This window comes from Notechis scutatus, chromosome 1 (assembly GCF_049901735.1).
Source record: "Notechis scutatus isolate UNSWTSFEM ecotype Mainland chromosome 1, rNotScu1.2, whole genome shotgun sequence".
In the NCBI taxonomy this organism is placed as follows: domain Eukaryota; kingdom Metazoa; phylum Chordata; class Lepidosauria; order Squamata; family Elapidae; genus Notechis; species Notechis scutatus.
Genome location: NC_142009.1, coordinates 323589803 through 323617237, shown reverse-complemented (window position 1 = coordinate 323617237; position 27435 = coordinate 323589803). Strand labels below are relative to the sequence as shown.

At 43.4% G+C, this 27435-nt stretch overlaps 1 protein-coding gene and 1 non-coding gene across 2 annotated transcripts; one reads left to right on the top strand and one right to left on the bottom strand.

Moving 5' to 3' along the window:
• On the top strand, positions 1–27076 carry LONP1 (lon peptidase 1, mitochondrial). Its single transcript, XM_026670939.2, has 18 exons — positions 1–516; positions 4879–4967; positions 5332–5451; positions 6292–6526; positions 6755–6816; positions 8661–8790; positions 8964–9047; positions 10621–10841; positions 11915–12053; positions 13099–13277; positions 17250–17337; positions 17472–17594; positions 18641–18757; positions 19371–19511; positions 19615–19780; positions 21357–21565; positions 25312–25476; positions 26612–27076. Exons 1-18 carry the CDS (start codon positions 55–57, stop codon positions 26774–26776), a joined length of 2895 nt encoding a protein of 964 aa, XP_026526724.2. The 5' UTR covers positions 1–54; the 3' UTR covers positions 26777–27076.
• LOC113414231 (U2 spliceosomal RNA) lies at positions 23509–23699 on the bottom strand. The gene has a single exon (XR_003371146.1). It is a non-coding gene; the product is annotated as a U2 spliceosomal RNA (small nuclear RNA).
• Positions 27077–27435: the final 359 nt, after the last annotated feature.

Sequence of the window (27435 nt, the reverse complement as noted above, 5' to 3'; positions counted from 1 at the left end):
CCGTCCTGCCATGTGCAAAAGAAACCTCGCTGGTGCAGGAGACAGGACGGTCCCATGATGATGGCGTCATCGGTGCGCAGCAGCAGGATGGCGGCTGGAGCGGCACGCTCGCTGCTCTTTTTGCGACTCTCCGGTCGGACCTGGCGATGTCGGGGTCGCGTTTACTCCTCGCCGGGGCTGAGGCGGCCTTTCCCTTCTGCGCCTTCCGTGGCGGGACGTTGGGTGGCCCGGGCGCCTTCGGGAGCGCCGCAACCAGAGGAGCAGCAGCGGCTCTTTCTCTTGGGCGGACGTTCTTCCAGCAGCAGCAGCAGCAGCAGCAACGGCGAAGACAGCCTGGAGGGCTCTGAGGGCGACGGAGGCCTTCCTGGCTCCGGCGACAGCTCGGGCTCAGACTCTGGCGGGCCAACTGTAGTGACAGCTCTGGCCCCGCTCATGGTCCCTGAGCACGTCCCCCACGTGCCCCTTATCCCCATCTCCAGGAACCCTGTCTTCCCGCGCTTCATCAAGATAATCGAGGTGATCCACGTCAATGATATTTTCAGATAATGAAGAGAAATGGGGAGGAGAAGAGGAAGAAGCCGTTTTCTCCCCTGGGGAGGGGCTCATTGCTTGTGGGGGTGGGGGGAGAACAGGGGTGAGTCTCTGCTTTGCTTTGTACAAAAACCCCATTTCTCTGGCTGATACAGGTAGCCCTCAACTTGCAACACTTTATTTAGTGACCGAAGTTACAACGGCAGTGAAAAAAGTGATTTATGACCATTTTTCACACTTACGATGTGCAGCATCCCCATGGTCCGGTGATCAGAATTCAGATGCTTGACAACTGTTCGCATTCATGATGGTTGCAGTGTTATCAACTTTTGCAACCTTCTGACAGGCAGAGTCAGTGGGGAAGCCAAATTCACTTAATAACCATATTACTAACTTTAAGAACTGCAGTGATTCACTTAACAACAGTGGCAAGAAAAGTCATAAAACTCAGTTAACAAAATAGGTTAGCAACAGGTTTTGGACTCAATTATGGTAGTAAGTCAAGGACTATCTGTATATACAGATAAGTCTAGGAAGGACCCTCTAACACAGGGCTGCCATACTCTCTGGCCAGATGCATCACATACTGACTATGCCCACACCCGGTTTAGCAAAGGGAGAAAAAGTCGAGCTATGTCACATGGCACTGCAAGTTTGACACCACTGCTTTAATGAGTTCCTATGTTCCAACTAAATGCACATGTGAGCAGACTCACGATAAGGCGAGTTATAATATACAGAGACATATTAGCAATTAGTTTTCTTGCCTTGAGTGACTTATAATTAGATAGTTGAAATAATAGTATTAATAATGAGGGTGAAATAATGGCTCTCAGCAAATAGAGTTTTCAGATTTAGCTCTTATGTATCTGAAATTGTAGAAGGATCTACTAGTGGGAAGAGAACCAGTTTGATGTAGTGATTTAAAGCAGGCTAGAAACTGGAAACTGAGTTCTAGTCCAGCTTTAGGTGCAAAACCAGCTGGATGACCCTGGGCTAGTTATTCTCTCTTAACTCTAAGAAGGAGACAATGGCAAACCACTTCTGAAAAGCCTTGCCAAGAAAACTGCAGGGACTGGTCTTGGCAGTTACCAGGAGTCAACACTGACTCAAAGGCATAACAACAACAATAATAAAGTAGTAGGTAAGGGGCCTCTCTTGTAAGGATTTGTTGCTTTCTAGTAAACCACTATGTTTGAATGGGAACATTCCTACTTCACTCTGCTGCCATGACCAGTCTGTTTTAGCATGTGTTAATCAGTGGGCTTAGTTTAGTATGAAACAATACTTTTAAGCACATAGTAATATATAACTCAGTAATCTAGCACAGGTTTTACATTTGAAGCGGACAAGCTTTCAGTAACTGAGGGTTGCAAAATGGGTAGAGTAAGTTTGGGAGGTTTCTTAAAAACTATTAATCGTCTCATCACTCCTTATCACCCATCCCCTCCCACTTGTTACAGGTATGATTTTAACTTTGTCGCTTGTATCCTTACAATTTATATTGACTGTTTCCTAGTATGATTTTGATTGCTTGTTGTACCCTATGACTATCATTAAGTGTTGTACCTTATGATTCTTGACTCTTGACGAATGTATCTTTTCTTTTATGTACACTGAGAGCATTTGCACCAAGACAAATTCCTTGCTGGTTTTTTTTTAAGTTTTCCACCCCAAGGTGGCAGAAGACTATTGTCCATTTATTCTGATCAATAACCATGGTCAAAGGGTGTTCTAAGGGTCACAAAAAGATTACTTTGAGGCCATGAGTAGCCAACCCCTGTATTATATTCTGAAAGCCTCAGATGCCATTCTCTGTGTACTGTTATTGGAATAGGCAAACTTTGTTTCTCCTGCAGAGATAAAGGATTTCCGACAGATATAAAACGAAAAACAAGGATAGCCATGTTAAATCATCTGAAGGAAAAGAAACAAAAAATTCTTGGTTTCTGAGCTAGATTGACCTGAAATTTGATTTAGTTGGAAAAAAGCACATTCGTATAAAAGTAACTAAAGCAGGAGAGCTAATTTTTGAATTATGGTATATAATTAGCAAGTTAGAACTTTCCCCACTGCAATGTCCATTCAAATCCTTGTAAATTTGGTACTGCTGCATATTCATTTTTCATTAAGCGAGTTACTAATTCCTTTTTTAAAAGATTGCATTTAGAAAGTTTAAACACGATTCTTGCACTATTCTGTCAAATGTCTGACTCAATTTCTTGCTGTTAAAAGATTTTGAAAACCATTCCATAATTTTGATATATTTTGACAGGTTTTGTTTTAATAGATTTCTTAGAATGATTAGTTTAATGTTTGTGTTGCAATTTAAATTTGTTTTAGGGCTTTAAAAATTCTAAGGATCTAATCTAATTTCCTCTGTCAATTTAGCCATTGCTCTAGCTTGAGATAGTTCATAAATTGCAGTTATGTAGCGGTACTAAATTTCTTTTGACAGTTCAGTCCTTGAATCAGATTGTAAACCTTGATTTTGTTTTCTTTCTGTGCAAATCTAGCAACAGCTGTGGCCTTGCCAATATTTTAGAAGTTTTCAAGTATGTTCAGGGTTATACCACAATTGGCAACTGTTCTTAGCTTTTTCTCATCAGCAATACTTTGACTAGCAGTAACATGTGAAAATGATATGTTAGAAAGGACAAAGAATTCCAAATTCAAAGAATTATGTCCGGGATATATTTATTTCTATCATGTTTCTCAATTGTAACAATAGGCTTACTTAGATTTGAAAATAGATTCTTATAGTATATATAAGATTTTAATGTTAGAATCAAAACACAATTTTATGGTTTTCAGTTATTTCTGGGCTGAAGGATATGACTAACAGGTTAGCCAGTTGCTTCAGATTTCAGCACATTTCATCATCTTATTTGAGTGAAGCCATTCATTTTAAAACTAGAATTTATCACCAGCATTGATATTTGGTTTTTCCTTGATCTTATCAACAACTTGGAAAATGTCTGTTTTTAGTTTTCCAATTTCTTTGAAGGCCCTGAGTTTTCCTAAATGTAGAAAGATTGTAGTCACCTCAAATTTACTTTTATGGAAAAAGAATTTTGGCCTAATAGCCATCATTAAGTTCCATAAGATAATTCTGTGCTATAAAGGTATATAATTAAAGAAGCTATATTAAAAGCATTGATGCTTGCTTTTGCTTGCCATAATTATGGCAAAAGGTCTTAAGGCACCTGATCTATTTTGTCTACTGTCTCCATGCGTTTACATTTTGCAGGATTTGTTTAGGGAGGTTCTCATTCATCCAGGTCATGGTTGTCCCAAAGCTGCTTTTCTTTTAAAGGCAGCTGAACTTTCTGACTTTCTGGTTAGAAATATTGCCTTTAAAATAAAAGCTCCTTTGGTACATACCAGGATATCACATACTAAGCAGGAACCAATTTTAGCTGACTACTGTGTCAGGAATACTTGTGAATGTGGAGGAATACTTGTGAATGTCTCGGAGAAGGATGGAGAAGATAGTCACTGCATATATGGAGATATATGGTTAAAAACTAATGACAGGGATGGGCTGAGGTGTGAAAATAATTGGGGACATTTTTAAAAAAAGTTTTAAAAAGAAGAGTTGCGTTCAAAACAAGGAAAAAGAAAATACTTGGTGTCCCAAGAGGCACCATGTCAGACCTGATAGCTGGGTGACCTTGAGGCAAGGTCTTGAGGAACTGCAGCTAGTTTCCCAAGCAGTTTCCCCACAGTTCATGGTAGTCTGTCACCGCAATAAAGCACAAAGCAAGCATAAAGTAGCAGTTGATACACCCTATGTTTTGTACTCATTTTATCTGGCATTCTCTCTCTTCTGACCCTGTCGCCGAGAGCTCTGTGAAACAGTAAGTGATACTGTATACAGCTAACTTAAAGAACCCAAAGGGGTATAATTTCAACACTTGCAGGATGGCTCTGCCTGAGAATGAATAGAATATACGATTGAGATATGTTTATATTTATATTCTGGGGCCACATATGTGAAGTGTATGCAAAACAAACTCTTGGAGGAGTTTGTGTAATATTTTTGGGTCAAAATTGATAGAGATCTTGTGGTGCCTTGGGGTGATTTCAATAGAGGCATCCGAGTAAAGAGCTTAGACTGCTAAATATTTGAACCCAGATTGGTATTCTTGATTAATGGACAGACCCATGGAAAGGAGGGAAAGAGCGTGTTGTACACCCTGCATCCCAGGTTGGGCATAACCATATGGATAAATACAGTTTATAATTTATTTCTGAAGGCTATTGTAGAAGGCTGGTGCATTGGGGTTCAGCATCAAGACATCTGTTAATGAATGTCTCATTCATTAAGACTATCTTAATTTGTAGGTAAAAAACAAAAAACTGGTTGACCTATTGAGGAGAAAAGTAAGTCTTGCCCAGCCATATGCAGGTGTATTTCTCAAGAAGGATGACAGGTAAGTTGTAATTTTTTAACAAGCTTACATGTTTTCTCTAAAGATCAGCTACATTGTCCCTTGTTCTATGAATGTGTGGTGATTATGGATAGTATATTTAGATATCACAATAAGATGACAAATTTCAAAGAATTTCCCATTTCCTGTAATTACTTATTTTTCAAAGATTCATTAGTGAATCGGAGAATGCTATCTAAAACCGGAAATTCTTTCCTATCGCATTAAAATGTTATGTGTCAAAGTACAATGTAAAAAAAAAATTCCTTTGCTCCAAAGTTAATATTAAAACAGACTGTGTTTTCTGAAATTGAGTTATCTTCACACAAATGTCTTTCAGTAATTCCTTTGACTTTTTTTTTGTCAGCAATGAATCAGATGTGGTGGAAAATCTAAATGAAATCTATCAGATGGGGACTTTTGTCCAGATCCATGAAATGCAGGACCTGGGTGACAGATTACGGATGATTGTCATGGGACACCGGAGGTAAATACACTCTACAATTCTTGGATCTTCTTTCTTGTTCATTTATGTGTAGTTGCTATATCTTGGTGGGTGGATGTGGAAACAATGCCATTCAGCAGTAGAGAGTTGATGTCATTTTGATAAAGAAAATCTCTGCAACTTTGCATCTGTTCTGGAATGGGGGCAGGCCTTCTTTTTAAATGGTCACTTGAATCTGTCTTTGGATCTGTAGAAGGTTTAAAGCACTTTTGAGCCTGGAGGACTTCAACTCCCAGAATTCCCCAGCCAGCAAAGCTGGCTGGGGAATTCTGGGAGTTGAAGTCCTCCAGGCTTAAAGTGGCCAAGGTTGGACACCCCTGCTTTAAAGTAAAGGTAAAGGTTCCCCTCGCACATACGTGCTTGTCGTTTCCGGCTCTAGGGGGCGGTGCTCATCTCTGTTTCAAAGCCGAAGAGCCAAGCGCTGTCTGAAGACGTCTCCATGGTCATGTGGCCGGCATGACTAAATGCCGAAGGCGCACGGAACGCTGTTATCTTACCCCCCAAAGTGGTTCCTATTTTTCTACTTGCATTTTTACATGCTTTTGAACTGCTAGGTTGGCAGAAGCCGGGACAAGTAACAGCTCACTCCATTACACAGTGCTGATTTGAACCGCCAAACTGCCGATCTTTCTGATCGACAAGCTCAGCATCTTAGCCACTGAGCCACCGCATTTAGCACATCCCTAATCCTTAAACCATGTTAGTATTGCAAACAGAAATGCCACACTATGTATCGAGCCTAGATAATGAGTGGGGGGGAAATTCAATGGGTTCCCTGTTCTTACCAAATCCATTCAGTATTTTCCTTCTTTGGGGCTTCAGAATTCGCATCAACAAGCGGATGGAAGTGGAGTTGGAGGAGCCTGAGACTGAGGCCAAGAAGAAACCCCGCCAGAGGCAAAGGCGTTCCAAGCAAGAAGTGGATGAGCAACCAGAGACAAAGCACCAGGATGCTGAAGTGGTGCTGGAACCTCTCCAGGTGTCTTCAGGCGAGGTGCTCATGGTGGAAGTGGAGAATGTGGTCCATGAAGATTTCCAGGTCTCTGAAGAGGTCAAAGTGAGTGAGGGGACCTAGCAGGACTTCTTTCTGGAAGGAAACCACCTGAACCTGTTAGCTGAGAGTGCAAAGGATACCCTCTTCTGCATGTATAAATCCTGCCTTAGCCAAACAGGACACACACAATTGTCTCTTGCAGACGCCTGGAGCTCTGCGAGATGGGCAAATACAGATTTATACTTGGAGATTCCCTTCCAGTATTCATCTGTTTGTACCATTTGTTTGCAGGCTCTGACGGCAGAAATTGTTAAGACCATCCGGGACATTATTGCCTTGAATCCACTTTACAGGTATGCTTTCTCTCCTCCCTAGAGCCAAGCAGAGGCAGGACACCTGTTGGCCGTCCCTCAGTTTATAAAGCAATCATTTCTCCAGGTAGCTTGTAGATCAGGGGTGTCAGACTCAAGGCCCAGAGGCCTGGAGACAGCAAAGGATGGGCCCATGGTGCCTCTGCTAGCGAAAATGGAGCTGGAGGGGGGCTATGCGTGGCTCTCCCCTGGGCTCTGTTTTTTTTCTGGCAGAGGGCTTCAGGAGGCTGGAAAGGAAGGGGAGGAGAGGAAAGGGAAAGGGAAAGGAAAGGAAAGGAAAGGAAAGGAAAGGAAAGGAAAGGGATGGGATTATAATGAGAGGGAGGGAGGGTCTCAGGGAAGTCCTGCCTTAGCACTTGGCCACCACAGGTGCCCCCAACACGAGTCCCGTGTGACGCCTACCATGAACACACCCCTGGCTCTCCAAGGTGAAATACAACCCTGATGCGGCCCCTCAATGAAATCGAGTTTGACACCCCTGTTGTAGATGATGGTTGGTGGGCATGTTTGCTCTTAGTAATTTGGGGTTTGTAAATAACAGCAAAATATAAATAGCCTAGCAAAGAAATCCACTCAAATCAGGGAACCGTGCCCTGCATGCCCAACGTGGGACTTAGCAGCACTTTGAGTTAAAGTAGAATCCTTCCTGATCTAACAGGTAAACCTTCTTCTGTTCCTTAAACCGGAGACATTTCCTCTTCCTTGTAGGTAGCTATTACCTGCAGGCTGATCATAATACAAGTACTCCCTGACTTAGGGCCACAATTGAGCCTCAAAATATCTGTTGCTAAGCGAGACATTTGTTAAGTAAAACTTTGCCATGTTTTATTACCTTTATTGCCCCCAGTGTTAAGTGAATCACTGCAGTTGTTAAGTTAGTAACGGGTGGTTATGTGAATCTGGCTTCGCCATTGACTTTGCCTGCCAGAAAGTTGCAAAATGGGGATCAACTGGCCCCGGGACGCTGCAGCTGTCATAAATACAGGTGACCACGGAGGATGCTGCCATGGTGGTAAGTGTGAAAAACGGTCATAAGTCACATTTTTCAGTGCCGTTGTAACTTTGAACAGTCACTAAATGAACTTTCATAAGTCGAGGACCACCTGTAATACATATAGGGCGCTTTAAATGATGGTATAGGTAATTCTTGACTTGCAAGCATTCGTTTAACGACCATTCAAAATTACAACAGCGTTGAAAAAAGTGACTTACGACTGGGTCCTTGTACTTACGACCATTGCGGCATCCTTGTGGTCACATAATCAAAATTTGAGCACTTGGCAACTAACATGTATTTTACAATGGTTGCAACGTCCCGGTGTCACGTGAACACTGTTTGCCAATTTTCCAGCCGGTATCTGATAAGCAAAGTCAATGGGAGAAGCTGGATTTGCTTAATGACTGCAAGAATCACTTAACAACTGCAGTTATTTGCTTAACAACCAGGGCATGAAAAGTCATAAAATTAGGCGTGGACTACTTATCAGGCATGAAACACCTTGCTTAGCGAGGGAAATTGTGGCCCCAGTGGTGGGTTTAAGTTGAGCGCTACCTGTGGAGCGGTTTTCACCCCCCAAACATTCATACTATTACTTGCACAACAATGAGAGGGGAAATATGTACGTTTTGTTCAACCACCAAATGAAACTATGGAACATACGAAGCGTGGTTTCAGAGGAATGCAGAGATAAGCAAGGAAGGTGGATTGTGGGAAAGGCTCTGATCATCTGCGTGGCGTCCTTTTGGTGCATGCACTGCAAAGCATTTTGTAATGTCCTGCTAGATGACTCCTTCCTTTGACATACGCCTCAATCTGCTTCTTGCAGAGAATCTGTGCTCCAGATGATGCAGGCAGGGCAAAGGGTGGTTGACAACCCCATCTACTTGAGTGACATGGGCGCAGCGTTGACCGGAGCGGAATCCTACGAGCTTCAGGACGTCCTAGAAGAAATAAACGTAAGGGAGAAGAGACCGCCACACCACCCTATGCTGAGTTTGATGAGACTCAGCAACTGGGAATAATTTGCCGTCCTTTAAACGGTGACAGCTCAGGTGGCACAGCTGCCCAGAGCACGCTGCTTGGCCCAGAGGTGAACCTGTTTTGTTGCTTTTGTTTTTTTTTCTTCTAGATACCAAAACGCCTCTACAAAGCACTATCACTCCTCAAGAAAGAGTACGAGCTGAGCAAACTTCAGCAGCGACTCGGGCGGGAGGTGAGACCTAACAAGAGGCGGGAGGAAAAAAGGAGATTTCTCTTGTCTTCTTCGAGAACTTGTCCTTCCCTGTAGTGAGATGGAAATTAGTGAGCATTGGACGAGGAAAGTTTGGGACAAGGGTGAATTTGTTTTGATCGAAACTATGTGCAGCTTGCTTCTTTTCCTTCCAGATTGTGGCTAAAATAGGCGATCTCTCTGATTTGGCTAGAAACAGTGTTATTGATATTTAATTTTCAAATTAAACAAATTAAGAATAACTGCCCCAAAAGTACCCAAATAATTTTCTGATCAAATGTGGATTTGAAGCTGGACTGCCATAGTCTATGCTGCAGTGGTTCTTAAACATTTGGGATTAATAGTTCTTCTGAACCGCTGTTGGAATTGGCCTCTGGAATATCAGAATACCAGCAATATAGATGTTGACCCTTTACTCATATGGTCAGTTTGCACTAGCCTCCCTCTCCCTCTCTCTCAGTTCAGCCCAGTTCACATGATTGTGATTGTGGGGAAAATAGGAGGAGGAAGGAGGATTAGGTACATTTGTTGCTTTGAGTTGCTTGCTTGCTTATTTATTTATACTTCGTATTTCTTAACTGTCCATCTTTCTCGGAGAGGGGGTCTGGGCGATATACAATATCATCAATAAATCACAATAATTCAGGATTAAAAATGTTAAAATGATCAAAAGTATAAAAAATCCAGAAGCTGAAGAATTTCAAGTATGGGAATTATGACAGTACGTACTAACAATTGTTAGGCCAGCCAGCCAGCCAGCCCCATGGTTGTGTGGGCCTCTTGTCCCCCAACACATTCCCCCTACAAATAGACAGACAGACACAGATACATAGATAGATACATAGATATTTTTTTAAAAAAAATATCAAATAAATAGGCAGACATATTTATTGGCTGAGTCAAAGTGGGCCATCCTTTATTCTGTTGCTGAGCATATCTAAAATGACTTCTACATTCATACCTAAAAATGACTTATTTGTGACAAGCGGTATGTAGATTCCAGAGAAGAGGATCTGCACTCTTCTGAGACTGAAGATGGAGGAACTTTTCCCCTGGGCGTTCTTCTAATTGTAGATGTTAAGCACGGGGTCCGTAATTCTTGCAGAAGAAACAAAGGCTAAGAATCTCTTTTGTCCTACATCACAGCCTCAGTGCTTTATCCATAATGCCAATTATTTCCTTCAGTTAACCAGCTGCAAGCATTACGCCTGGTTTCAAGTTAAGCCAGCAGTACCTACATCAGAGGTCTCCAAACTTGGCAACTTTGAGACTTGTGGACTTCAACATAGCCGGCTGGAGAATTCTGGGAGTTGAAGTCCACAAGTCTTAAAGTTGCCAAGTTGACCTATCGCATTTCCTTACAAATTTGTCACAAACTCTCTGATTTTCTTTTTGTCAATTAAGACTACTTTATAATATTGCAAGATAATGAGGAAAAAAAATGTCTCCCAAGCCCTACAAGTTGAGAACCGCAGGAGAACCTTGAGATTATGGTGACGACTCAGACATTCGCCCTGAAGATGTCCTAAAGCTGTCAATTTTGTTCCATCTTCAGGTGGAAGAAAAGATCAAGCAAACTCATCGCAAGTACCTCCTGCAAGAGCAGCTCAAGATCATCAAGAAAGAGCTGGGCCTGGAAAAGGAAGACAAAGACGCCATTGAGGAGAAGTTCCGAGAACGCCTGAAAGGGCTGGTGGTCCCAAAACACGTCATGGACGTGATAGATGAGGAGCTGAACAAATTGGGCCTTTTAGATAATCACTCCTCAGAATTCAAGTAAGTTGAGACTTTGGCTCATGCAGCTGCAGCTTCTTTGTCTCTTCCTAAGGATTGGGAAATAAGTGTGATGGACAACGGTGTGGACTTTCTAGTACTCCTTTTGTATCACGCTAACAGTGCTATAGAGTTGGAAATTTAACCATAGCACGATGGTCTGTTAGGAGTTTTATTTACATGTGTATGTAAAAAACCATGATGGGCAGGCTTCGTTACGGTTATAACTCAAACACTGCTTGTGTATACGTGTGTGTGCATGCACACGCACACACACACACACACACACAAATCTAACAGCCCATCATACAGTGGTTACATCCCCAAATATAGCATTGTTACTGTGATACAAAAGGAGTACTAGAAAGTCCACACTGTTATTCATCACACTTATTTCATAATATTTAAGCAGTGCTTGAGTTATGACCATAATGGAGCCTGCCCATCATGGTTGTTAAGCAAAACACTGTGGTCATGAAGTGAATCCCTGGTGGCTAAGCAAACCAGTGGTTTGCTATGAGTGTGGTTTTGCCGAAAACGGGAAGTGAATGCTGGGTTTTGATCAAAACTGTCCTTAAAAAACATGGTCACAGATGGCCATAAATATAGTCTAGTTGCTGAGCACCTGAAGTGCAGTCCCTTGATCATGGAGGATCGTGCAGGTGTCAGAAGTTTGAATCCAGGTTGTTAGGTATTCCCCAGATAGGTCTGTTGGAACTTCGGAGGTTTGCTAAGGAACTGGTTGAGGACTACCTGTAGCTACAGTTATACACGGCCTACCTCTTAAGCCCAGAAGATCACCTTCAAATGCCGCCTTCAGCACCCCTCCTCACCCAGATAAATACGCTTAGCATAACAACAGCCGTAAAAAAAAAACGTTGCTTTATAACCGTCACAAGTTACGACCATGATGGGCAGGCTCTTCTACTGTCATAACTCAAGAACAACCTATATTCGATTTATTTCCATGTAAGTAAGTCTAAGAGGGAGTTGAGGGACATCATGAAGAACGCATGGTTTGGGCAAGCTTTTCTCCTGTGGTCTTTTGATGGTGATGCTCTTTTCGTTTCTGCCAGTGTCACCCGCAACTACTTGGACTGGCTAACGTCCATCCCCTGGGGCAAGTGCAGTGAAGAGAATCTGGAATTGGCCAGAGCCCAAGAGGTTTTGGAAGAGGATCATTATGGCATGGAGGATGTGAAGAAAAGAGTGCTGGTAAGGGCTTGGGACCTGTTCTGTTGGTTTAATATATTGCTCCCATCAATTTAGGTCAACGATGCTAGACTTTTTAGAGAGCTACTTGAGCAAGTAGAACTCTTGAGCCTCTTCTATCCCCATTCCTTGGAAAGGCAGATTAAAGTATATCAGGGGTATCATACTCAAGGTCCGCAGGCTGCACCGGCCCGCGAAATGCTTAGATCTGTCCCACAGTGCCTCTGCCAGGGAAACAGCAAAGGACCGACCCACAGTGCCTCTGCCAGTGAAAATGGAGCTCGTGAGGGCCGCGTGCAGCCCTCCTGGCCCCCATTTTCAGCCACGACGGCCTCCAGCCCTCCACAAGCTCTGTTTCCGCTGGCAGAGGGTTGCAGGAGGCCATCCCGGCCAAAAACAGGGGTCCCCGGGGGTGGGTGGGGTAGCGCTGGCTGGCAGAGGGCTAGAAAAACAAATGTTTCCCCTTTTGCATTTGAGCATGCAAGAAGGGACAGGAAAGGAGAAAGGAAAAGGGGAAAGAGAAAGAAAAAGATGGGAAGAGAGCAAGGAAGGAAAAAGAAGGAAAGAGGGGAGGGAAGAATAAAGAATGAAAAGGGAAGGAAGGGAGGGAGGGAGGGAAGGAAGGAAGGAAGGAAGGAAGATTATAATGAGAGTGAGGGAGGGTCTGAGGGAAGTGCTGCCTTAGCACTTGGCCACCATAGGTACCCCTGATACGAGTGACGTTGAGCTGGCCGCGCCTACCCCAGCCACATCTACCCTGACCCCCACCACCCCGAGGTCAAACACAACCCGTGACAGCCCTGAAGTATATCATAAGGGTGTAAAACTGGAGAAGAATGCAGCGTCTGGTGGAGAGAATCAGCATAAGGCTCGTAACAAACACAGGTTGCTTGCCCTGCTTTTACTCCTCCTCCAGGCCTTTCCGTGACTCCAGCAGATTAAAAAAGAAAGGCCCTGGGTTGTTGTCTTTCCAGCCTCTCCTAGGCAAAGCCGGGCAAGCAGCCCTTGTATCAATCACAGGTCTGTTCCTTTTGCTTGTGTGACCCAGGAATTCATTGCTGTCAGCCAGCTGAGAGGATCCACGCAAGGCAAGATCCTCTGCTTCTATGGCCCTCCAGGGGTTGGGAAGACCAGCATTGCCCGCTCTATTGCTCGTGCCTTGAACAGGGAGTACTTCCGCTTCAGCGTGGGCGGCATGACGGATGTGGCAGAAATCAAGGGCCACAGGTGTGTGCATCTCGGGCTTCCTTGGCTGGGCTTGTCCAAAGTACTTGTCAGGGTTTCAAGTAATAAATTCCATCGCAAGCAAAAATTCCGAGGCAGGTGAAGTCCTCAAAGAAAAGCTTTATTGGAAACTACTCTATATCTGTGCTTTGCTATGAAACTATGTGATCGGGCTCAGTTTTTGGGGAGGAAAATAAGGGGGGAAAATTGTGCCTCTGCCTACCAGCATCCATCAGTATTCATCTGGCTAGCGTCCTGTCAGTGTGTTGGGGATAGTTGGGGGCTGTTTGGAAACTGAAGCAGTATTTGCTGTGTGAGCAAGAAGGAGACAGCAAGGAGCCTGGGCATGGCTTAGCTCAATTGTTCTATACTAAAGCTGCTTGCTGCTCTGAAACTAAACCGGAAACGGAAACTCCTGTGCTTCTGTTTTGCATTTGGAACAGATTTCTTTTCAGGTGGGGAGGGGGAGTAGAACTCCTTAGCATCAGAGCGTGTGAATAATAATATAGGAAATACTAATGCTCTGATGGTCATTTCGACAAATCCTTTCTTAGTGAGCACCTAGAAGCCAAGAGGAACATACGTGCCAAATTTCAAGTTTGTAGGCTTTACGATTCTGGAGATTTTGTGATGATGTCTGAGTGGTACTTTGGTTTTATATATATATAGATATCAAACTGGCACATATCTGGTGAAAACCAACTCTGAAGGGCCCCTTGATTTTCACCTAATTAAAAGTAAAAGTGTTTCCCTCAACCCCAAACAGTCAGTCACATGACCCAAACACTGCAGTGTCCACTGGTCTGGTGACATCACCCCTCCTCTCGGCCAGGTGTGAGAATGTCCTTAGTTCCCAAGAGAAAGTCTTGAGAAAGTGTTTTATTTTGACTACACAAGACCAGATATCTCTACTCCCTCTCCCTCGCTCCAGGGTAGCAGCACTGAAGCTCCAAGATGGGTTTGCCCAGGACAGCTTCAGGGTGGACAGTACTAGAGCTGTAATGCTGTGGGGGGAGTGGGAATGACTAACAAATCCATCTCTTTCTGGTCATAGTAGCTCGGCTTCCTGGTGTGCAGAGCTATCTGCAGGCCATGGTCAAAAAAAGTCAAGAGCACATTTGTGCAACAATTGAAGCTTTGCCATGCACATTTAAAAAAATAGCTTTGATCACACTGTCATAGATGCCCCATTGGATTTTTTTGCACCACGCCTCGGGCACTCACCTACTTTCTCCGGCTGAAAAGGTGTTTCTAGCCTGTGCATGAATATTTATATAATATAAATACTCCTGGTGACCTGAATGGCAAGCAAGGAGGAGTTGACTCTAGTTAAGATGGAGAAAACTTTGCATAATTTAGACAGTTAGCAACATCATGTCCATAATCACATCTATTTTTTCTGGAATTACAAATCATTGGAATTATCTGTATTATTCTAATACAATACAGGTAGTCCTCAACTCAAAGGTGCTTTTTCAGGAGGCAACTGGACTTTCTTGTTGTTTTTTTTCTTTTGAAGACATTTCGCTTCTCATCCAAGAAGCTACTTCAGCTTCAACAGGGTGGTGGGGAATAGAAGGATTTATATTGCTTGCGGACAGCTGGTCATTTGCATCCTTTTAGAGCAGGGGTCTTCAAACTTGACAGCTTTAAGACTTGTGGACTTCAACCAGTCATGTTAGCTCAGGAATTCTGGGAGTTGAAGTCCACAAGTCTTAAACTTGCTAAGTTTGGAGACCCTTGTTTTAGAGGGTCCTTGAAGCACTTGGAGGTTTATCTGTGTCCTCAGACTCATCTTGGATGAGAAGCGAAATGTTTTCAAAGAAAAAACAAGAAAGTCCAGTTGCCTCCTGTAAAAAAAAAAAAAACCTTTGGGACAACCATGGCCTGGATGTCTTGACAATCTCTACATAAATGAAGCCCGCCCATCGCTGTTGTAACTCATGGCTGTACCTTGGCTGACCCACCATCTTTTTTTGCAGCAGGGTTAAGCAAACCAGTGGCTCCCTTTGAGACATTTTTGCTGAAAATATATGCCTGTTTTTGACAGAGCATCGTAGAAGGCCCCGTGATGCAAGACCCTGCAAATGGCTGTAAATGCAGCCCAGTTGCTGGCCGTCCAAAGTGTGGTTATATGTCCGTGTTCAACCCAGATTCCGTGATGAATCTGGGTTGTAAGTACCCCCAGGGAGGCCCTTTGTTAACTTCAAACGGTCATAAGTCGAGGACTACCTGTATATATACAAGTAGTTCTTGACTTACAGCAGTTCATTTAGTGACTGTTCAAAGTTACAACAGCCACTGAAAAAAGTGACTTACGGTCATTTTTTACACATTACCACCGTGGCAGCATCCCCCGTGGTCATGTGATCGAAATTAAGATGCTTAGCGACTGATTCATACTTACGACCGTTGATGTATCCCAAGATCATGTGGTCTCCTTTTGTGACCTTCTGACAAGCAAAGACAGAAATGGGGAAGCCGGATTCACTTAACAACCAGGCTCCTAACTTATCAACTGCAGTGATTAAATTAACAAACTCTGGCAAGGAAGGTTGTAAAATGGGGTAAAACTCACTTAACAAATGTCTTGCATAACAACAGAAATTTTGGGCTCAGTTGTGGTTGTAAGTCGAGGACTACCTGCACCTACGTGGTCTTGCATGTATCTGATTGTGTAAATTGAGACTTTTGACTGTCCATATAGCTCTTTAATCTTTTTCCGGGCAAACAAAAATCAGAACTTTTGGTCTTTTCAAAATCAAAATGGTGGCAAGTTCCTCAGCCAGCTTTGCAGGGGAGTAAAGTCTAGCTGTTGCCAAACGCTCTGTCCTACCAGTATATTTCACACTTGAAGAGCTGATACTGTAATAGGAGCCCTGGTAGCGCAGTGGTTAGAATGCTGTATTGCAGGCTGACTCTGCCCACAGTCTGGAGTTCAATCCTAATGGGGCTCAAGGTTGGCTCGGCCTTCCATCCTTCCGAGGTTGGTAAAATGTGGACCCAGATTGTTGTGGGGGGGGGAAATAGGCTGACTCTGTAAACTCTGAGAGGGCTGTAAAGCTCTATGGAGTGGTATATAAGTCTAAGGCAGGGGTCCCCAAACTTGGCAACTTTAATGTGATGACCCAGGGCATGGCACAAAAATAATAGTCACCAAAGTAGATAAATTCCCTTTAATGCCTCCAACTTGGCCCCCAATGTCCACTTATCCTCGGCTGGAGATCAAACTCTTCCAAAAACAGTCTACGAAGGGAAGAAATGCAGTCTGAACCCAAAGTAAAGATAATTAGAAATAAAAAAGCCAATACAAACCACGCTGAAGTAATTAACATGACAGGCCAGGATGATAAATTGCAGACTACCAAAAGATAACGCAGTACCCACAGTTGGGAGGACGCTAAAACCCAGATAAGCCTCGACAAAGATAATGCACGCTTTGCTTCCAACAACTTTGCCATGCGCGGTTTGCCCTTTAAAACAGTCTTCCCAGCTGCAGCCCATGAAGGGGATCAGGGCCCTTTCCTCTCTCGTAAGCCTCGTTGCTCCCTTCTCCGTTTCTCCCTGCGTGCCCTAGGATGAAGAGGGGATGGCCCTGGGTCTTCCTCTGAATGCCCAGCTGGACTGTGCCCTTCCCCCATTTCTTCCACAGCCACCAGATCCACACTCCCACTACCTGTCAGCTGCTCAATCTCCCCCTCAGAGTCGGACTCCAACAAGGGCATGACATTAAGACTTGTGGACTACAACTCCCAGAATTCTCCAGCCAGCTATGCTATGCTGGCTGGAGAATTCTGGGAGTTGAAGTCCACAAGTCTTAAAGTTGCCAAGTTTGGAGACCTCTGATCTAAGGGCTATTGCCATTGCTAATACTCACCCAAGGACTCTCAAGAGGGCACTTAAAAAAACAAGCAAGTATTTTACTGGGTCTGCAATGCCTGTATTGGTCATTTGACTGCAGCTCTTTCCACACAGGCGGACATACGTGGGAGCCATGCCCGGGAAAATCATTCAGTGCCTGAAGAAGACTAAGACGGAAAACCCTTTGATCCTGATTGATGAGGTGAGGGCAGGGGAGCCTCCTTCCTGGCAGTTTTCAAAGTGCAGCTTTGCAAGTTATTTGGCTCCTTTTGTTTTTTGGTTTGTTTGTTTGTTCTGGTGGGTGACAGCAACGGACTTAATCTTTCTGCGATGCAGGTGGATAAAATAGGGCGAGGCTATCAAGGAGACCCTTCTTCCGCTCTCCTCGAGCTGCTGGACCCAGAACAGAATGCCAACTTCCTGGATCACTACCTGGATGTGCCCGTGGATCTCTCCAAGGTATGGGTTCCCTCCCCTCCTCCATTGGATTTCCCAGCCTGTGGGAAAGAAGAGTTAAATGCCAGTGCTGGGATTCAAACAGTTTTTACTACCGGTTCTGTGGGCGTGGTTTGGTGGGCATGGCAGGGGAAGGATACTGTAAAATCCCCATTCCCTCCATTCTCCACCCCACTAACCTGCTTTCCAGCTCTGTTCTCCTGTGCAGAGCAACAAAAGAAGATCCAGCCAATCAGCTGGGACTCGGGAGGCAGAGAATAGATGTGGGCGGGGCCAGTCAGAAGTGGGATTTGCTGGTTCTCCAAACTACTCAAAATTTCCGCTACCGGTTCTCCAGAACTGGTCAGAACCTGCTGAATCCCACCTCTGGTTAGTACCAATAAAGGAGAATATTTGTAGCTCAGGGCTGAAAGGTGGGGTCCTCAGTGCTCTCTGAGCTGGCTTGTTCCCTTGCAGACGTCTCATTGTGGATTTCAAAGTTTCAGGAAGGACCTGTCTATGTTCACTTTACTATCTCCTTACTTTAGTTTTTATACTTTTTATGTATGTTACTTGAAGAATTGTGATTGAAATTGAACAACTGAGCAAATTGGCCAGTAAGACCCAATTCCAGTCTTCCAATTCCAGCTCTGCTTATTTGCAGAGCCTTTTTATTAGCTATGTAATGCCTAAAACCCAGGACCAGAAAGTCTGTGACGATTCTCAGTCATCCAGGTCACGGTTGTCCCAAAGGTGCTTTTTCAAGCGGCATCCGGACTTTCTGGTTTTTCTTTGAAGACGTTTCGCTTCTCCTTCAAGAAGCTTCTTCAGCTCTGGCTGGATGGTGGGGAATGGAAGGATTTATATTCCTTGAAGAAATCCTTTCATTCTCCACTATTCCATCAGAGCTGAAGAAGCTTCTTGGATGAGAAGCGAAACGTCCTCAAAGAAAAACCAGAAAGTCCAGTTGCCTCTTTGGGACTTGACCAGAAAGACTTTTGCCCTGAACCAGAAGACTTTTCCCCCAGACACTGATCTTATTGGCTTGCTCTTCTTTCCTTTCCACCCAGGTGCTTTTCATTTGCACAGCCAATGTGACAGAAACGATCCCAGAGCCCCTGCGAGACAGAATGGAGATGATCAATATTTCAGGATACGTCGCCCAAGAGAAACTGGCAATAGCAGAGGTAATGACCAGCTTGGTTTTCGTTTTTATCTGCTGCATCTCTTTCTGTTCAGTTCAAATTTGGCATGGGTGAGTCCTGATTTATACCAGGGCAGTGGAAACTTAGTTACAGTCTTGTCAATTGCAATCATGGAGAATATCCGTGGACATTTTGCTCTATTCTGTATTATCGGTAGTAAGAATATCCAAACATCATCAGGGAGATATTTCTACATAAAAATGGACCGCTACAAGGACGATCCATCAATTAGTTTGGAGTGGGCTTGCTGAAACTTGCACTTTGAGTAAGAGGAGGCCTGGTGGCTCAGTGGTTAAAGTGCAGTATTGCAGGCTAACTCTCCCCACTGCTGGGAGTTTGATCCTCACTGGCTCAAGGTGGACTCAGCCTTCCATCCTTCTGAGGTCGGTAAATTGAGAGGACCCAGATAGTTTGGGGGGGGCGGGGGGCAATGTGCTGACTGACATTGTAAACCTCCCAGAGAGTGCTGTAAAGCACTAGGGGGCAGTATATGAGTCTTAAGTGCTATTGCTATTACTATTATGAACTCCTAAATCCCCCCTCCCAAAGTTTGGATTAGATACCTTAGGCCTTTCTTCTTCTTCTGTCCTGCCAGAGATATTTGGTTCCTCAAGCTCGTGTACTCTGTGGACTGGATGAAAGCAAGGCCAGCATCACGCAGGATGTGCTGACGGTCCTCATTAAGCAGTACTGCAGGGAAAGTGGCGTGAGGAACCTCCAGAAACAAATAGAGAAGGTGAGGCAATCGTATCTTTTGAGAGAGAGAGGCATTTGAGGTTACCTGCGCGTCTTTTTCTCATGGAGTTCATCCTCCCTCTTTCCCCCCCACACACTCTCAGGTCCTTCGGAAATCCGCATACAAAATTGTCAGTGGAGAAAAGGAGAAAGTTGACGTAACACCCGAAAACCTCCAGGACTTTGTTGGGAAGCCCATTTTCACGGTTGAACGGATGTACGACGTGACTCCTCCCGGGGTGGTGATGGGCCTCGCTTGGACAGCAATGGGTGAGGCGGCCATCGGACGGTTCCGATCTCAGCATGGGCCACCAGTCTTGATCGAAGGCTGATTTCTTCTGCGTCTCATTTGAAGAGGGACAATTGGGGTGGAGGGCTAGGAAGGGCAACTTAGGCCAGGATAAGGGATGATGGACATATATAAAGCAAGCATATACAGAAAGTGGGGAAAGCAGGAAACGTTTTCTTTTCATGGTGTTAGCCCTCGGGAATCCTCCGATGAGTCAAGAACAGACAAGGCGCGAAAGAAAGAAAGAAACAAGTATTATGGGATTGGTTGACACAAAATGTGCACAGCCATAAGTTTGGATACCTTTTGAGGAAACTCAGGTTTTATGGAGAACAGGGTGGATATTTAGCCTCTCATGACCCTTTGATAGGAGATGGGATTCTGAAGGGTAGAACGGTAGTTGTCAGCTTACAATGGCAGTTGAGCCCGCAATTATGGTCATAAATCATGACAATTGTTAAGTGGGCCATCATGTAACCAACCCAATTTTATGACTTGATTTGCATCAGTCATTAAGTGAAGCCGTTTGCAATGGGGCATTTATTGCCAGAAACCAGAAGCAAAGGCTAGTTTCCAGGAAAAACCATAAATCACAGTTATGTGACCACACAGGCTGACACAAACAACTGTAAATGCGTGCCAGTTACCCAGCATCCAAAATGTGTCCATGTGACCATAGGAGGTGGGTCCCAATGGAACTTCGAATCTGGTTCGTAAGTACAGGTAGTCCTTGAGTTATGACCACAATTGAGCCCAGGATTTGTGTTGCTAAGTGAAGCATTTGAGTGAGTTTGCCCTGCTTTACAACCTTTCTTACTACCGTTTTTTAACTGAATCATTACATTTGTTAAGTTAGTAACCTGGTTACTAAATAAATCTGGTTTCCCCATTGACTTTGCTTGTCAGAAGGTCGCAAAAGTGGATCACATAACCCTGGAATACCGCAACCATCATAAATATGAACCACTTGCCAAGCATCTGAATTTTGATCATGTGACCATGAGGATGCTGCAATGGTCATTAGTGTGAAAAACGGTCATAAGTCACATTTTTCAAAGCCATTGTAACTTTAAATGGTCACTAAATGAACTGTTAAGTCGAGGATTACCTTATATATTTTTTTCGGCTCTGTTGTCATTTTGAATAGTTGCTAAGCAACCCGTCATAAGTCAATACCTGTATAGATTCATGGTACTTTAATACGGTGAATGTATTTCATAGCCTCCTAAGTCATGAAGCTAGAAGAAGGCTGTATTGAGGCCTGTTTTTGAAGAACTTTCTGGTAGACGGCCAGAAATATTTCTTTCCCAAATATTTCCCAAATATTTCCCTTTCCCAAATATTACCCATTAGTTGCTTCTTTCCAATGTCTTACTTTTGATTTGTGACATCATGCTCTAATGGGGAGCAGATTATAAATCAAGTTTTCATTTGCTTTGGTTGCAAGACAAAAGATGAAGCTAGTGAATTGAAATTATACCCAAGGACAATTTGCTTACTAGGCGGTAGAGTTGAGTCCAGAAGGGATTTCATGCTTGGTTTGGCTTTTCTCCTCAGGTGGCTCAACCTTGTTCATAGAGACCTCTCTCCGGCGTCCCAAAGACAAGGAAAGCAAGGATGGGACTCTTGAAATGACAGGTCAACTGGGAGATGTAATGAAGGAGAGTGCCAAAATTGCCTACACGTTTTCTCGGGCTTTTCTGATGGAAAAGATGCCCACCAATGACTTCTTGATGACTTCCCACATCCATGTACATGTGCCAGAGGTACTCAACATGTCACAGTCTTCCTATTCTGTTCTCTATTTGGAATGACGTGCATTTCATAGTGAAATGGAATTTATGGTTGGCCCCGATAGTGCTCAACTCCATTCCCAACTGCCCGACAATCAGGGTTTGTTGATACTGAGCAAGTTGTTTGTTGCCCTCTTTCCTAGAACAGAGCAGGTGGACTAGGACTAGCGGGTTGTTGTTGTTGTTTTTTGCCTAAAGCTAGTTTCAGTCACACCAAACTTGTTCTCTTTTAATCATGCTTATGCCTATTTTGTTTCTAGATTTTCTCTTATGAGCTTGGGATGCACCTGTTTCCTGAATAGATTCTGAAGTTTCATAGCAATAAGTTTGTATTAAAATGGGCAAGGAACTTGCCTTGTCTTCAGGTCCTAACGCATTTCCTTATGCTTTTCTCAGTAATGAAGTCCGTACGTTTTGTTCATTTACACTTACGGAACTCCAATCTTAAAAATCCCCTTTGGACATTTCCCCCTTAGGCTCCTTGGAAGCTGAGAAATTGTTATTGCAACTTTTCTTACTATCCTGTTGGAACACAGGGAACTAGACTTGCTTCAAACCATCAGTTTCCCTCTATATCTTACTAAAGGATACACTTTTCATGGATTCCGGCAAGGATGTTACTTTTGTGTGACAGAATTCCTCTTATGTAAAGTACTGGGCTTAGTGCTTTACTAGAGAGATCTGCCTTGAGAATATTTGTAAGAGGGGCCAAAAAGATTTGCAAGATATTAATATACCCATATTTTTTGCACTATAAGATGCACATTAGCTTTAGAGGAGTCAAAACAAGAAAAAAAACCTCCCCCTGCCTCCCAGCATCCATCCTGTATTCATCTGGTTAACAGCTAACAGCCTAATCAGCTTCAGCACATTAATCGCAGCCTGATTTAACACAAGCAGCTGATTGGCAGTTGGATCGGCCTCCTGGAATATTGCTGATCAGGTGTTCCAGGCTGCGGGGATCGCCAGCGCCTATCGCTGCCTTTGCGCATCCAGTGTTCTGCCTCCACACGTCCCATGTTCAGCCTCCATGTGCCCCATTTTTGGCCTCCGTGCATCCCGTTTTTGGCCCTTCCAGGCGACAGGGATTGCTACATGCCATTTGGTGGCGGGGATCAGCAGAGATAGGCAGTGGCAATTGGTGGCATCCTCTCGCCACCTGGAACAGACCAAAAACAGGACGCGTGGAGGCTGAAAAGGGGGCATGTGGGGGCCGAAAATGGGCCCCGCAGAGGCTGAAAATGGCCAAAGGGTGGGCTGGCAGGTGAGTGGGGCTTTAGCAACATGCACTCTATAAGATGCAGACATTTCCACCCACTTTTTTGGATGGGGGAGAGTGTATCTTATAGTGTGAAAAATGTAGTATATTTGAGGTGATTCCAGATGCCTTTACACCTCACAAACCGTTTGCATAACCCAGGGAAGTCTTGCTTGCTGTTCTTCCTATCCCAGAGATGTATTTAGAAGATGGAGCTTTGGGGGTGGGGAGGCTTTTGGGAAATAAGATTCCCTGAAATCTCTATAGGATTCCTGGAATCTTCTCAAAATAAGAATGGTGGGGACTTCAGAGAGTTAATAATATTTTATAAAACCTGTTTTTCATAGAATTCCACAAAAGGAAACAAGAAACTACCAGTATGAATAGGGATGGGAGGATTACACAGGGTAGCTTAATACATGCCTGAGTGAATTGAGTGCAATGGGTTGACAGCATGTGAAAGGCAAACTTCAGAATCTTGCACTGCTTATAGTCAGCTGTGTTGATGCTGGAAGGACTGCTTACATTCTTGCTCTATCAGCAGGGTACATCCACATCCAGACCCATAAACACATCCTTCTACCATTGGATGGCTCCAGTTTCAACAACTACACAATTAGGATTTATTTTTCAAACAGTGAAATTCCTCCCCCTCAAGGGGAGGTGCACCATTCCTGGAAGTACTGCAATACCAGGTTGATGCTTGGAGTGGATAGAGCAAGCTCTTAGCCCATCTCCCAAATCCAAAAATCCATTTAATATTTAGTTCTCAAATAGAGAACATATCAGATATTAAACTGATAAGAACAGATACTACACTTGATCTTAGCCAAAAGGCCGAGAAGCGATAAAGGGATGGGGGCCAAGGCAAAAGCCCATCTTTTCAAAGCAACATTGTAGTAACTGTGAGCAAATTCAAGCTGCTGAGCATTTAGTAGATATTGTTTGTAATTTTATCAGACTTATTATATGAATATTCTTATGTTCACTGTCCAAGAAAGTAGCCATCTGTTATAAAATATGTCATAAAAATTTCATCCATATGCATTTTTTTGAAGGCCTATATGACTATGCTGATTCTGATTGGTTTGAAATTTGCATAAGCCTTCCCATTTCCTCCCATTTTACATAACTGTTATTCATCTGCCTACCAGTAGAGGTCGCTTTCCTTTAAGAGTTCGTGTGCTTTAGGAGCACGATGACACTTTGGATTTCACAAGTCTGTTCCAAAATAATTAGGTATAATAAGAAAGTTTGCTTACTCTCTCTTCAAGTTTTGATTTGATCACAGAATGCATAACTATTCTGAACAAAGGTAACAGCTTTATTTACTTTCTATAATCATCCATTCCTGCCAAACTGCCCTCTCCTCCATTGGTCTCCCAATTAATAATAAATATTTTGGGGAGAAATAGTCTTGAGAACCAGGCAGAAAACATAAGAGAAAACAGGATAACAAATAAAGTAATAGGTGTTGTTGTTCTGTTGCTTTATAGCAGTTTTTAGGGTGTAACCAATTTAATTTGGTCCGTGGATCAATGCTTTATAAATATGAGTAAAAAGAATGTGTATTTCTGTCAAATGAACTTTATAAACACATTGCTAATAATTATTAACCTGGAACATGAAAAACCTTTGTGGTGCAGATTAATAGTTCACTTTTCAACAAACTATAATCTGATAATCACGTTAAAAACACTTTGAGGAAAAGTACAAAGAAACAATAGGATAGAAAAAGCAGACAGGACAAGTTAACCATGTTGGGGGTGAGGGGGACAAACTCAGAAATTACAACTGAGAAAAAAACAAGTTAGAATCCAGGGAAGTTGGAGCAGGATTTATGGGATGGAGTCAGGGAGGATAGATTGAAGGATCTAAGGGAAGATCAGAAATTGGCTAAACTGCAGTTGAAGTTTGCAGATAAGACCTTTTTTGTTGTTTTATTTAATTGGGCTTCTTTAATGTACATTGTCCGTAGATCTTTTATCTGAATTGGTTATTCTGTTAAGATAACTTAGAAAGTTTATAAAGATTATTTTATCTTTTGAGAGAGGAAGTAATTGGTGTTTGTGCTGCTTTCGCTTATCTATGAAACCACACCAAAAACATTTGAAATGCAATGAAATGAAAGGTAAATCAATTTTAGTTTTCAAAGTGCACCTCTTGGCAAATCGTTACTTCCTTGCTACTCCCCAGTTAGACTTTTAATTTCTACAATCCTAGTTAATACTGTGCTGATTTGGAATGAGTTGTCTTTGCCCTAATAAAAAATAAAAATTCACACTCAGCTCCTTTGGCGGTTTGGCCCCCATGCAAGCTTTTTGGGCTAGCAATCGGCTCTTCATTTATGTGGGGCAATTGTGTGCCTGTGTGGCTTACCTTTGGAGTTCGTATGTCTGTTAAAAAGCTGATTATTGTCCTCAGTCAACCAAGGACTTGGTCTGTTTCTTTCTATTCACAGGGTGCCACCCCGAAAGATGGGCCCAGTGCTGGCTGCACAATTGTAACTGCCTTATTGTCGTTGGCATTAAATCGGCCTGTGAGGCAAAACGTAGCCATGACTGGGGAAGTATCGTTGACTGGGAAGATTCTCCCTGTCGGAGGCATCAAGGAGAAGACCATTGCCGTAAGTGGAAACCGCGCAGTCCTTCCGCTGCCCTAAAGTTTACATACATACAGTATCCATTCCTGCACTTTATCATTATATGGCATTCAGGTTTCCAAACCATAGTAAATCTATAAAATGGGACAAGAACAAATCTCTTCCATCTGTTACATCCCTCTTCCCGTTATGGGTGGTCTTCTATTGCCAGAGATTTGGATCAGAGCAAGATTAGGATCCTTGTTTAGGGAGGCATCAGATTTCTAGTGAGCCACTGTGTATCATCTGCTGGCGGATGAGATTATTGCCATAGCCCTTATCTGATCCAGCAAGGACTTTTACTGTGTACTTTAGAACAGGGTCCCTAACCGCCGGTCTGCAGACCGAACCGGTCCGCGGAACAAGTCTTACCGGGCCGCTGGTTGCTGGCGCCGCCATCTTTTGGTAAAAAAGTGCTTCCGGTGAGCTTTTCCGGTAGAATGCTCACCGGAAGCACTTTTTCATCAAAAAGATGGCGGCGCCAGCGCTCGGTGAGCTTTTCCCGGTAGAAAGCCATTTCTACCGAAAAAGCTCACCGGAAGAGCTGGCGCCATCTTTTCGTCAAAAAGATGGCGGCGCCCAGTTGATGCCGGGTCGGGTCGCGGCGCCCAGCTGATACCGGTACCGGGCTGCGGCGTCAAAAAGGTTGGGGATCCCTGCTTTAGAACATTAACTCATTTAATACCAATTGGTAAATTGCTTTAAGAGTTCTTGAATACACTTTTGAGAGGTGATTTATAAGGGCCGAGTTGGCTCACTTGGATTTTACTTGTTAAAAAAAAACTTTTTATGAGCGTCATGATCTACAATCAAAGGCTCAAGGAAGGATAGACCACTGGGGAACTGGGTTATTCAGAAGCTACTCTTGATCATCTGTGATCCATCTGATAGTGGCCGGTAGCTAGGAGCTATTCAGTACTCCTTGTAGATTACAATAAAGAAGCGTTTACTGTTTCCAGGTGACTTTCATAGTCCGGAGTATCTTCTCCTTAATAAGGCCTTTTATTATCTGGTCTCAGGGTTGAGTACAAGCACAGGGCCTGACCCTGGGAGGGCGGAAACCTGGTCAGGGGGAAGAAGCTTCTTCCTCAACATTTCTTCTCCCTTTTTTTTAACCTAGGCCAAGAGAGCTGGCGTCTCCTGCATCATTTTCCCATTAGAAAACAAAAAAGATTACTGTGATCTTGCTGAATTCATCACAGAAGGACTTGAAGTACATTTTGTTGAACATTATAAGGAAATCTTTGACATCGTTTTCTCCAAGTCTGATTCTCCAGGAAAGTGAACCACTTGCTGGGTGTCCCTCTCGCCTTCCCACCTGGCTCCACTCTGGAAGCAAGATATGCAGGCTCAAGCAGAGGGCGGATTTGACTCCTGCGATGGCCTGCTGCATATAATGATGGCTTGGTTCCCTATTCCTTTAGTCACTCTGAAATATATTCTACTCCAACCAATTTGAATTATGAACCAAAAATGTTCCCTGTGACACAGGGCTACAAGACTAGACTGAAGATTTGTGAGGAAGTCGTTCCCTAGTCTTTCTCAAATGTATTTTCTTATTGGAACTTATAAAATACAGATCCTGTTGTCTCTTGCTACTTTCTACTAGGACTTAATAAAAGTGGAGGTATATTTAGATCACTCTAGACAGTACTACCAGTGATCAGAGCAAAAGCTTGGCTTGGGGAAATTTGTATCTTGCATATAGATGTCAATATAAAAAAAATGATTATTTCCCCACGGCACAAAAACAAGATCGACCAATCTTTAGTAAGATACTTCTCCTACTAAAGTTGGTAAGGCTGCCCATCTGGAAGATAATGTCACCTGAATTATCTGTTGCCCGCTATTCTGTATTTAGCACAATATGCTAAATTATACATTGTAAAAAGCTATAGCAATTGCACTCTTGACATATTAAAGCTCAAACAAATAAAACTTCAC